The following is a 13,063-nucleotide window of genomic DNA, read 5'->3' as shown; positions in this document are numbered from 1 at the left end:
CCTATTGCATTACCGTCCAGTCTGGTAGAACCTGTGAATATCCTGTACAGAAACACAAATTACTTAAGAGCTGCGCTGTATTTTCATTTCTTTTTACTCCAAAATAAAGGTAGATAAGAGGATGTGATCCTTGCTACGTTCATTTACTGCATGCTTCGTTTAAGGACGTTAAAGTCTACAAATAAACAAACAACAGCAGGAGGTGCATACCTGTCCACAGCCACCACCACACTCTGAGAGCTGGTCTCTCCGATAGACTCCTGAATGCTGGCAATCTGCTTACGGTCCACAGTCCCTCCAACTGCAGAGCAAAACACAGGTGGTTGTTAGGCTGATTTAGGCTTTAACGTTGGTCTTTGTGTGCACGATGCATTCAAATGATGATCGCTGACCTAAACCCAGGTACTCATCGCTGCTCTGCTCCTTCGTGCTCGCAATGAAGCCCTCCTTGCCCCGCACCGTCCCTGAGATGTAGCGTGCCTTGACCCCGGTACCAATCAGCTGAGCCAGCTCCAGCTGACTGATGCACTTCAAGATCTGCAAGGAGAAACAACAGTGAAGTATTTGGAGGAAAAAAAAAAAAAACAGATGCAGAAATGTAGAAAGAAGTTAAAAAACAAGCAAACGCAGCAAACTATCATATGTAGAATAAAGTGGGAAAAGGGTAACACCAAAATTCTACAAAATGTGAGCTATAAACAAAGTAAAGACAGGTCTCTGCTCTGTTCTACAGTGGGGCAAAAAAGTATTTAGTCAGCCACCGATTGTGCAAGTTCCCCCACCTAAAATGATGTCAGAGGTCAGTAATTTGCACCAGAGGTACACTTAAACTGTGAGAGACAGAATGTGAAAAAAAAAAAATCCATGAATCCACATGGTAGGATTTGTAAAGAATTTATTCGTAAATCAGGGTGGAAAATAAGTATTTGGTCAATAACAAAAATACAACTCAATACTTTGTAACATAACCTTTGTTGGCAATAACAGAGGTCAAACGTTTACTATAGGTCTTTACCAGGTTTGCACACACAGTAGCTGGTATTTTGGCCCATTCCTCCATGCAGATCTTCTCGAGACCAGTGATGTTTTGGGGCTGTCGCCGAGCAACACGGACTTTCAACTCCCGCCACAGATTTTCTATGGGGTTGAGGTCTGGAGACTGGCTAGGCCACTCCAGGACTTTCAAATGCTTCTTACGGAGCCACTCCTTTGTTGCCCGGGCGGTGTGTTTTGGATCATTGTCATGTTGGAAGACCCAGCCTCGTTTCATCTTCAAAGTTCTCACTGATGGAAGGAGGTTTTGGCTCAAAATCTCACGATACATGGCCCCATTCATTCTGTCCTTAACACGGATCAGTCATCCTGTCCCCTTGGCAGAAAAACAGCCCCATAGCATGATGTTTCCACCCCCATGCTTCACAGTAGGTATGGTGTTCTTGGGATGCAACTCAGTATTCTTCTTCCTCCAAACACGACGAGTTGAGTTTATACCAAAAAGTTCTACTTTGGTTTCATCTGACCACATGACATTCTCCCAATCCTCTGCTGTATCATCCATGTGCTCTCTGGCAAACTTCAGACGGGCCTGGACATGCACTGGCTTCAGCAGCGGAACACGTCTGGCACTGCGGGATTTGATTCCCTGCCGTTGTAGTGTGTTACTGATGGTGACCTTTGTTACTTTGGTCCCAGCTCTCTGCAGGTCATTCACCAGGTCCCCCCGTGTGGTTCTGGGATCTTTGCTCACCGTTCTCATGATCATTTTGACCCCACGGGATGAGATCTTGCGTGGAGCCCCAGATCGAGGGAGATTATCAGTGGTCTTGTATGTCTTCCATTTTCTGATGATTGCTCCCACAGTTGATTTTTTCACACCAAGCTGCTTGCCTATTGTAGATTCACTCTTCCCAGTCTGGTGCAGGTCTACAATACTTTTCCTGGTGTCCTTCGAAAGCTCTTTGGTCTTGGCCATGGCGGAGTTTGGAGTCTGACTGTTTGAGGCTGTGGACAGGTGTCTTTTATACAGATGATGAGTTCAAACAGGTGCCATTCATACAGGTAACGAGTGGGGGACAGAAAAGCTTCTTACAGAAGACGTTACAGGTCTGTGAGAGCCAGAGATTTTCCTTGTTTGAGGTGACCAAATACTTATTTTCCACCCTAATTTACGAATAAATTCTTTACAAATCCTACCATGTGGATTCATGGATTTTTTTTTCACATTCTGTCTCTCACAGTTGAAGTGTACCTCTGGTGCAAATTACTGACCTCTGTCATCATTTTAAGTGGGGGAACTTGCACAATCGGTGGCTGACTAAATACTTTTTTGCCCCCCTGTAGATATACAAATTGATATCCCAGAGGAATCTGAGGCTCGGGAAAGATGATCATTTAAATATGAGATGAATTATAACAACACGTTCCTGCGAGCCAACACAAACGCCAGTTTCATGTGACATAAGTGGAGCGAACCTCATGCCAGGAGTTTCCCAGATAGTTTCCATCTGTGTGGGCCACAGTGATGAGGGTCTTGATGGTGTCAATGTTCTTCTGCTTCATTTCTGCAATGCCTGAGGTGGCTGTGAGCAGGGTGAACCTGGCCAGAGCCTGCACATACGCATCCCTCTCCAGCTGTGAGAGGCAAAACAACAACAATGCTTTGTGTCAACGCGCTGCCAGGTCAGTAATACGGTACGGCACTAGTCCTACAAAACAGATTGCAGTACCTGAATGGAGAAGATGCACGCGATCCTGATGGCACAGCGGATTCCTTCAAGACACAGCGAGGCCACCTCAGTGTCGTCGCAGTCCTGAAGCCCCACGCTGAAGGCGGCCAGGAAGGGCGTCCATGCCAGCTGAGGAAACAAACAAACAACAACGGCAAGGATGATTTGTTTGCAGCTGTGTCTGTGCCCAGCTGTGTCTGAAGCACATGTGCATGCGCTGGCGTTATTACCTTGAACATGGGTCTGACATGCTCCAGATGTGTGGCACTGGTGAAGGGAGCCTGCACGTGGCTGACGGCCTCCATCAGAGCTTTGGCCGTCTTAGCCATCTGCTCCATCTCCAAGTTGTACAGCAGGCGCCTCTGCTTCTCGCTGGCCACACCTGAGCAATAAACCCCAGACATTTTTTTTTTTTTTTTTTTACAGAAAGTGGAAAAAAAACTGCAGCTTTTCTTTTAACAGCTGCTGCAAAGTGTAAATCAGAAGTGTTTTTCATAGAATAACTGATTTCTGATAGCTCCAAGCCTCATCCAAAACCATTCCAGCAACAACGATATCAAGTAAATGACTCTGGATAATATCTACAATCTCCTTTTTCATTACACCTTTGAGAACTCCTCCAGCACTGAGACTCACTTTGCTTGTTGGATTTCATGGTGAGCTCTTTTGTCTCCTTCATGGCGATCTTTTTCCCCGCGATCTCGTCGTAGATGGCTGAGAGATATTCCTCAGGTAGGTCTTTGCTGTCATTGATGCCCCGGTTCATCTTGATATATTGCTCTTTTGTCATTTTATTCTTAACCTTTGCAGATAACAACAGGGATTCGGGTCAAAAGCTGCTTATTTAACTTCTGTGATTTATGCTGAACAGATATTTAAGGGAAGGACTGCTGTCTAAACACATCCCGAAGGCCGTTGCCTCACTGAGTCGGAGCGCTCACCTGTGGACTGTGAAGGTCTGTTGTCAACATAATGATTGAGTAGGCAAGGACATACGCAGTGTCAGCGCTGGCAAAGAGCGTTTGCCTGGGAAAGGGACAGGAAAGCAAGGGTAGGAGAGCAGATTAATTTAACAGCACTGTGTTTACTGACCACAGAGAACCAAACGCAAGCATTTCCAGAGTCATAAACTCACCCCTGGTTGCATTCAAGATATCTCGCCGCAAATTTCTCCATGAGCCGGTCGATTTTCTGGGCCTCTCCGGGCAGCCGAAAGCCCTCCAGGAACATCCTCAGCGCAGAGACAAAGTCTTTGCCCTGGAAGTCCATTTGATCCACGTAGGCGTACATCACCTCTTTATTGAAACGGTCATTATCCCCGAGGAATTCTCCCACTTGAGTCTGACAGAGCAAAAGAAAACAGAGGCTATGTGAAACGTGCCGCAACGTAAAACACATATTTAGCATTTGTCTGTGCTGGTTCTTATCTACTGCGTGTGTGGGAGAGTGTCTGAAATAGATTGAAGTTCTGAGATGAGATTTCTTTTCTAATGAGATGGAATGACCATAAATGTGCCAAAGTTTGTCTTTCTCTGGGAAATTTCTTAATATGCATGAAGCACCAAAAATACATTTGACAAACTCAGCACCAACATTTCTTTTCAGAAATAATCATGTGGGGTATTACCAGTTTTATGCAAACAACATTTTTTTCTACTGGGCTACAAATGCCAATTGCATCAGGCGCATGCTAGCGACAGCAGGATAGGATGTAGACTTTAATAGTATCCTACTGTAGCTGATCTGGGCTCTGTACCACAAAACAGGTTCAACATCTTTCCGTTATATGGATCCACTTACCCTAACATCGGGACATGAACATGATAAAGTAACCCAGGCTTTATCAATCTAGCTGGGATATGATTAGCATGTTTACATCAAAGGGAAGTGGTGCTGTTAGCTGGTAAGTTATGTGTAAGAAACTGTATTTATCACTGATCCTCATTGTTAGACCCTCTTGCTCTCCACACACAGGGGTTTTTTCCAGGAATGGATTTTTCTAGGCAACTGATTGGTCAGTAAGAGGCGATTTCATACCTGCTGATCTTTAATCTCAAACCTATCATTTTCCAGAGCAGGTTAGGTTGGCAACATGTTACCATGGCAATATAACCCAGCAAGACCTGAACCACCTTGATAGTCCTGAAAACTCAGGGTTAATCCTGAAGTTAAGATAGACTAGCCACATCCTGCTTCATAGGACAGGCTGTAGCGTTAGCTTGCTGCACCCTTGTTCTGACGGGCGGATGCAGGCAACAGAAGAAAAACAGTCCCTTCACGCCATCTCATATGTCATCTGTTGCAATATTTACAATATTAGACATTCTTAGACTTTCTTCATTTCATATCTCAGCTTTAGTTAACGATTCTGATCTCCAGATGTTTGTGTGGGAAACTCACTCCATGCTACTAGAATGAGCCATTTTCCTCCCTGCCATAACTTCGCTTGAGTAAATCTCATTTGTGCTATTTTTAATAACACCCCCCGACACATACAACAACTGTTCTGGTGCCACAGCCGCACTTACAACTCTGGCACCATCAGCCGTCGGTGACTGAGTATCGTATTCGCTTAACCCGGTCTTGGGATAAAGCTGTAAACGTTACACCTGCTCTGAGATCACTGTGCGGTTTGTGCTTCCTCACTTCAACATGCCAAAAGTCTGGACCCAAATCTGTGTTGTGGTGTGAGCAGAGAAGCAGATCTGTACTCTGTTTTAGCTGAAAGTAAGAACCACATGACTTCTTACCGAATCGAGCCTCTCCTCCTGGTGCAAAAATTGAGCAAGGTCCTCGGGGGTTGTACCCAGCATGCCTTGCTCCTGAAGGTACTGAATTCCTCTCTTTGGTTTCTTGTTAAACCTATAGAAGATCCAGAGAAGGACAACTTAATGAAGCTAATGCCACAGTTATCCGGAGGATAAAACGATTACTCCGTGAAAGCGGCACCCCTTACAGGTCGATGCCCTGCTCGATGATCTCCTTTTGCTGCTTGAGCACTTCAAACTGCTCTGGGTTGTCAGTACCAGACATCTGCGTGCTGTAGCTTCCGATACCGGACGAGGCTGTGGAGTCCAGAGAGTTAATGCTCCCATAGCGGTTTATGGTCTCCGGAGCCTTGGACTCTGTGCTTTCTTGTTCTGATGGTTTCTCTTGGCCTGAGGAATAAAAAAGAAAGAAAAAAATACACCAGATAAGACAACGCAGAAGGGACGACAGATAAGTGGACATATATGATAATAACAGAAAAAAAAGACTATTGTTGCAACTCCCAGCAAACATCATAGAAACTCTGGCCCAAGCATGGCCTCAAGGCTTACAAAACAGCTAACTTAAAGCTAGTACTGCAGGAGACAAACTTCAGTCATTTAAAAGGGGGAAAACTGGACCAAAGAAAATGAACCCAAGGTCTACTTAATGATTTTTTGTTGTTGTTGGCAGGGAGGGTATGAATGCAAGCGTTACTCGAATCCGTGCACAATTGCAGCTTAATGAATTCCAGAAACACACATTTATTCACACTGTCGGAGCAGGTGCAAGGCAGGAGGGAGGGGAGGGGTATTATAAAAGGTGGGTTATCTGAAAAGCTCCAGGTCGTCAAAGGGAAAGCAGAAAGAACTTAGACACCAACAGAGGCTGGTTTCTTAAGCCTGCTGGAGTAAGCTCAGGGATCTGCTGCTGCTGGAGCGAGTCCACGCTGTAAGACGGAGGGAGTCTGATTACCTATCGGAAACTCTTTAAAACATTCAGGACAAAGCCGCAGTAATGTGAGCTGGCACTCTGTGTCCACTCCCCGGCTTACAGAACGGAGGGAAAACAATGGGGGAACACAAGCTGTGCGTCGGGGAACTACTTTATAACGTTTCCATCAAAACCAACCAGCAGCATTTTCACCTATTAGTAGTTGTGGTTAAATTCAAACACGGTTTTTGTTACAAATCTATGGGTGTAGCTGGGCAACAGGAAACTCTCAAACACAAGCTATGTAACCCAACATTAGTACAAAACTCCCTACGGACACAACGGGTGTAAAACGAGCGACACAAACACGTTCCAGCAAACACTCCATACTGCTCTACTGTTACCTGCTCTTGCTTTGAAGTCGTTCACAAGGAGAGACAAGGGACAGTTTAAAAACAGGGGATGTGATATATTGTACTGCTATACTCTATTTGTAACCACAATTCATATTCCACATTGTAAAATAAAAGAAAACAGTGAAAACTTCTCTGTCTGAAATTCGGCGGCAAACGTAACATTCAAAATTCAAATACTAACCTATAGTGATGTGCGATACCACTGATTTCCTTTCTGATCCGATACCAAGTAAAATTCAGGGTGGTATCAGCGATACTGATCCGATACCGATACTCTGTGCAAAAACTTAATGTTTCATTGCATTTCATAATACAATATATAATTGTATTATGTAATTGTAATAATAACATAACCATATTGCTTCATAATGATTAGAGGACATCAGACAACTTGTTTTTATTGCTTAATAATGCAGAATAATCATATAGAAACAAAAAAACAAAAAAAACTGACGTTGTGCGCTATTTGAGCATGTTGCCTGCCTGCAGCACTAAAGGACTCTGCGAGAGACGTCGGTCTCGCCCTAGCAGCACCTGTCCCTGTCCTCCTCTTCAGTTCGCCTCAACATAAGCTTATCATATTCTGTGATGTGATTTACTCCGAGGTGTTTGACGAGGTCAGTGGTGTTGCCACAACAACGTGTCCACACAGGACTCTGTTTGCGCTCAGCCATTGTTGTGAGTGTGCACGCCAGGGGCTGCCACACATTTATACAGCCGTATTCCGCATATGACTATGAAAGGCGTAAGAGGAAGTAGTTCCTTCCAAATTAGACGATCCGAATTGTATAGTTTCTTTCCACTGCGTTCATTTTAATGGAAAAACTACAAATTTACCCCAGAGTACTAAAATATCGATATTAAAATATGAGAATCGATTCTAGAACATAAATTGCTGGGATCGGAAGAATCGATATTTCAGTATCGATCCGCACACCACTACTAACCTATGAGTTCCTGCTAGATTGCTAATGAGGTGGCATAAGTTTTGAAATAGAAATAGCGCCACTGTGAGCGAACACAGCTGCCTATGCTAGTTAGCCCTGTTAGCCCAGCCTGAGGCTAGCCCATGGGCTGCTCCAGAAGGCTTCTGGGATATCTTTCCAGTGCTTTCACGCAGCTGGACTCTTCCTTAGTTTGAGCAAACAACAGAAATCCTCCGATGTGCTGAAAACCCAAGGGCCAGTCTGACACTGAAGATATCTTCAGTCCACCCCCCCCCTGCCTCAATCATGGCTCGGCCTAAGGTATCGTTCTTTTCAGGATTAAACCTCCTGGATTAGCCTGTCTGCGCCAGCCTCTGGGCATTATCCCGCTGCTTCGAGCGGTGGGAACCGAGCTGATGAACGTTTGCATTTCTTCTTAAGAGTTGTAGCTCTCCCAGATGAATGCCAGCTGTCCACCCTGCCTCTGATTGCAACTATGCTGATGGAGCTTTATCGCAAACCAGTAAAAACCTTTAAAAGCCTGAATTATGAAATTATTGCTAGAAATGTCTACATTTTGGAAATAGGAGTGTTTATCAAAAATCTGGCAAATAAAATAAAAAAAAATATGCAATCTTAATTAGCATAACAGTGTTTAATTAGCATCATATTTCCTACATTAGGTGGAGGATTGAAAAAGACGGAGGCTACAAGGCAAAAAATAAAATTAAGGTACCCAAACACTTCCTTTTATTTAAGCTTTAGTCATACATTCAAAGCTCATTCTGAAGATTTCAGTAATATTACAGGCTTGTGTCCTGATGTATTCATTCGTGTTATATGTTCTGTATTCTGCAATTTAACCAAACAGTCTTCACTGTTATTTTTAAGGAATTACTACACTCTCCCCTGCAGTAACACATTGTTCTGTGTACAGCTAGCCTGTCTTGGATTGTTTCAAACTACCAGCCAAACACTGATCAGTGTGCAGAATAACAATGAAGAGGAAGGTTATGCCTTGTATTCAGATCAGGTCTGATGACTGCCAGACAGTTTTGATAAAAGACACGAGTGTCTCACCGAGGCTGGTCTGGGAATTGGGGTTGACGTATTGGTCTTTACTCCACTCCACCATACACTTCAGGATTGACACTAGACACTCAAGGCCTTTCTTTCTCAGGGTCAGCTCCTAGAAAAGCATCCCAACAGTTTTTTTCAGCCCAAGATTGTGAATAATAGCAATAATAACTTTAAATTAAATAAATAAATAAAATCACCTGCTGGGGGGTTATCCCAAGCTCATGGCCTCCACGACCTTGTGCAATTTTCGAGAGGTCGTTGACCAGCCGTTCAAATATGTTAGCAGCATTCAAGTCACAGTCATAGTTCACGTAGATGTCCACCACACTCTGGGCGTCTGATGGGACAGATGGGAGCCAGATGGAGTTTGGGAGTGAAAATGTGGAGGGTGAATCAATAGGCATACATATAAAGATAATAATTAATCATTAGATGAAACTGCAACTTTGTTACGACAGTCACGTGAAAAAAGAAGCAGTTCATATGAGGTATTATTCAGCATTTCTGTACAGCTAAAAACTTTTTTGACAACTAGCAGATATATCTGCACCACATCTAAAGCCCCAATCAAAGTACTTCTATTTTCTAAATGACACAAAGAGAAGTGAAAATAGAGAGAGACGCCAACCTGCACATATTCTAGTGAGGGTTTGTATAACCATCCATTTGTGGTCATAGGAGCTTGTGGACGTCTCAAGAATATACAGGAAAATCTCCTTGAAGAACACCTGTTGAGAGAGTTCATGTGACAGTGTAAACATGAATCACACACACAAGGAGAGGTAAAAACAACCTTCAGTTGCCTGCATAACCAAAAAAAAAAAAAAAAAAAAAAAGAGAAAGCCCACACGCAACCCTCCAGAAGCAAAACACGATTCCCCTCGAGTGGATACAACAAATATAGCAGGTGGATGTCAAATGTTCGACAGTTAGACTCAGAAGAATAAACTGTAGGCAGAGGAGGAAGAACGTTACAGCAGATATGGTAACAGCCCGTCAATATCTCTTACCACTGAAAGATGCTAGATATAAACATGAAAGATACACATATATACTGACAGTTCTTCACTGTAAAAACAAGTCGATCAAAATTATTTTCTCTTTTAAATGTGGCGTTTAACACCTCAATTGTTCCTGTGTTTCCTACAAAGTGAACCAGGTGCCAGATGAACTAGTTGGCTGATGAACTAGCCAAGTAGTTCATCGGGTTTTCCCTGCACATCTAAGTAAAAATAAAAGAGAGAAAAAATATCCTAGCTTGACTCACCATGGGAAAAATATTGAATGACTTCTGGGTTCAAAACATTTCTTTGTACTACGTTCCAGAGACTGTTAGTGCAGAAACTGCTGCTTTCTATGGCGATCCTTTCTGTCGATACCTTTTTGCTATAAACGGCACTTCTTTGAAAGTCCAAAAGTAGCCGGGCACAAAACGACTTGGGTCTCTAAAGCTAATTTTCCCTTCATCAGTAATGTACAAGGAGGATTTCTTTTATTACTCACACATTTACACCTAATAAGGATTTAAGTGTGCCGACACAGGTCGCTGCCTTCCTAGATGTTTGCATTTTTAATACAGTTGTAAGCTGCATTATTGTCAGACAAGTTTAATAGTAAGTAAGACCCCAAATAAGAGGGGCTGCATGTCTTTGTGATGAACCTCTGAGGTCTATGGATGAAGCCTGCTAACAAAGAAAGGAGATATCAACTGAAAACTCTTCTTCTGTCACTTACATAATCAAGATGGCAACGACTGAAATACCAGACTTAACGCTTCCAATTGTGTTACCACAATCATCTTTTATATACAGTTTATGGTCAATACTTTCATAAACTATATGGACAAAAGCACTGGGTCACACCTACTGTTAGCCATGCAGTGTGCCTTTACAAACACAACTGAATACGACTGTGATGCCGTAACAGAAAGGAAATGAAAGCATTTAGGAACTACAGCAACCCAGCCGTGAAGTGGCAGACTATGTAAAGGTCCCCGAGTGCAGTCTCTGCTGACTCAATAACTGCAGAGCTCCTCTGGCATTAACATCAGCACAGAAACTGTGTGCCGGGAGCTTCACGGCATGGGTTTCTATGGCCGACAGCTCTTGTGTAGGAGACCCAGTGCTTTTGTCCAAACTTAAAGCAAATGCTTTACCTCGATTTGCATCTTGAGGTGTGTCTTGAAGTGAGAAAGGAGAGTGAGGAAAATGGAAAGAGACAGTTCGAAGACCTCAGGCACAGAGGAGACCCCATTCTTGGACAGAGCCACACACAGGTACTGCTTGATGGCGTTTATGAACATCTCGTTGGTCTTAAAGATGGGCCCGGCGTTTTGCAGGATGGACAGCAGCAGCTGGAGGGACAAGACCTTCGACCGCAACTCGTGGGACCTGAGACGAGGACAGAAAAGAGGAAGTTAAAATCTTTGATGAAAGCAAGGGGAACAATTGATTCCCCTTCGGAAAGTTACAAAATTAAATTCATCCACAACAATAACATAAGCTTGTTATCATGAATTGACTGTCTCCTTTGAATAGAAAAGAGGGCTTGAATTAAAACACAAAAAAATACCCTGTGCAGTGGTTTGTTTGTGCGCACATATCAATGTGTGAAGCTTCATCTTCTATAGCAGGGGTCGGCAACCTTTCTAATGATGAGTGCCATCTAAAATTTCCTCAGAAGTCAATGTGCCATATCAACCGTTGCATTAGCAATAGATTTAATAATGCTCTACATCAACAGCTACACACTATATAAAACAACTTTATAGAACTATATTTCTAAACAGACGTTGGCATAGTGCAGATCAGCTATTTTGATATGTAGAGCCAAATACTGTCAATAAGGCCTGTGCAATGTTCTTAACACAGTTAAACTTGTCAGGTAGTGATGCCCAGCAGGTGAAAATGCAAGCTCCATGAACACGCACAGCTGTGGATTCCAGCTGCGTTCGTAGTTCTGCAAACTTTGACCCCACAGAGTCGAGCTTTTGAGTTCAATCAGCTGCATTTCGATGTCCTCTGTGTCCAGCCAGTTAAAGAGAGACAAATCCAGCTGCTCGCTAAAGCTTTCTGGTTAGATCAGAAAAGAAAACATTGGTCCATACACCTGAAAGTCCCGAAGACGCATCGTGAATCCTGTCTCGAGTCCATGGATGTATCAGTGTATTTCCGTGGTGCTGATGCTGCGCTGAGCGGACAGCTCCTGAAGCATTTGTGTCGGAATGTGGAAATTTCAGCATCGCTTGAAAAAACTGCCAGCTAGCCACGTCCCTCTCACAGGTAGGCTACGTTATTTTTATCCAATTACAAGTTGAATCTGGTAGTTGGGGTTGTTAGCTAAGATACCGTCATTAAGAAGAACAACTGACGTGTCTATGCGAGCTAATTTGCGATGTGCACCGGTGGCCCGGCCATTTATTTTTTAATGCTCCTTCTCAGATTAATTCACCGCGTGTCGTGCCATCAGTTAAACCCTTCACGTGTCAGCTGTGGCACGAGTGATCAGGGTTGCAGACCCCTGTACTATAGCATTTTACAGATCCAAATCTGCAATAACGCTCAGCGCTGGATAAAACAACCAAAAAAATGTATCTAATCATCTGCCCAAGGCTTTTAACCATGAAAGGTTTTCGTCACAAAATGCTCTTGGCAACCAAAAGAGAAACAAAAATCTCACTAAAACAAAGTACCTATAAGTGACATGATCTGTCCTTCAAGCAAAGTTATTCCACAAAGTGGGAAAAGTGTAACGCACAGTAAAACTAAATCATGCTGTATCTCTGCATCAGAGAGTTAAAAACTTCAACAGCATCAAAGAAATGCTCGGGAAACCAAATCAAACGCCCCTGCGCGTATAGCGTCAGCCCGTCTGAACTGTTTTCCTGCAGCAGCAGGACGAAACAAGTCAAAAATCACACTTTCAGCTACTTTATATTCTGGGTTTGGCTGCTTCTGTGCAATGTCTTCCATCTCTGGCAAGCAGACAAATTAGGATTTATGTGGCACAACAACAGGGTGCCTCTACTTCTCTTTCAATAGCCAAAAAATATGGAGCAAAGGAAAACATACTGCTTTATCGCCAACCAGATTGTTGTGAAGAAAGAAATGCAATGTTAGTACAATGCAAGAAAACTACAACACTAAAAGCATTAAAATAAGAAAGAAAAACGCAGGGTTAAGACAGCTGGCCTCTTTTTCATACCCAAAGACTACATCCGCCTTTATTTTAAGTT

The 13,063-nt window shown here is 43.3% G+C and overlaps 1 protein-coding gene across 2 annotated transcripts in view; it reads right to left on the bottom strand.

Annotated features, from left to right (window-relative positions):
• The window catches only part of arfgef1 (ADP-ribosylation factor guanine nucleotide-exchange factor 1 (brefeldin A-inhibited)), a 53,930-nt gene that overhangs the window by 10,832 nt on the left and 30,035 nt on the right, over nucleotides 1-13,063 (bottom strand). For both annotated transcript variants that reach the window (XM_026179507.1, XM_026179508.1), the window contains 15 exons: nucleotides 10,985-11,219; nucleotides 9,458-9,557; nucleotides 9,027-9,166; nucleotides 8,830-8,938; nucleotides 5,683-5,884; nucleotides 5,477-5,588; nucleotides 3,862-4,067; nucleotides 3,668-3,752; nucleotides 3,363-3,528; nucleotides 2,957-3,108; nucleotides 2,727-2,855; nucleotides 2,473-2,631; nucleotides 393-537; nucleotides 211-301; nucleotides 2-42 (listed from right to left, as the gene is read on the bottom strand). In XM_026179507.1, the coding sequence (XP_026035292.1) occupies nucleotides 2-42; nucleotides 211-301; nucleotides 393-537; nucleotides 2,473-2,631; nucleotides 2,727-2,855; nucleotides 2,957-3,108; nucleotides 3,363-3,528; nucleotides 3,668-3,752; nucleotides 3,862-4,067; nucleotides 5,477-5,588; nucleotides 5,683-5,884; nucleotides 8,830-8,938; nucleotides 9,027-9,166; nucleotides 9,458-9,557; nucleotides 10,985-11,219 (2,072 nt within the window). The remainder of the gene's footprint in view (nucleotide 1; nucleotides 43-210; nucleotides 302-392; nucleotides 538-2,472; nucleotides 2,632-2,726; nucleotides 2,856-2,956; nucleotides 3,109-3,362; nucleotides 3,529-3,667; nucleotides 3,753-3,861; nucleotides 4,068-5,476; nucleotides 5,589-5,682; nucleotides 5,885-8,829; nucleotides 8,939-9,026; nucleotides 9,167-9,457; nucleotides 9,558-10,984; nucleotides 11,220-13,063) is intronic.

This window comes from Astatotilapia calliptera, chromosome 9 (genome assembly GCF_900246225.1).
Source record: "Astatotilapia calliptera chromosome 9, fAstCal1.2, whole genome shotgun sequence".
Taxonomy (NCBI): domain Eukaryota; kingdom Metazoa; phylum Chordata; class Actinopteri; order Cichliformes; family Cichlidae; genus Astatotilapia; species Astatotilapia calliptera.
Note: the sequence above shows the minus strand (reverse complement) of the source record. Positions and strands in the feature narration are given on the sequence as shown.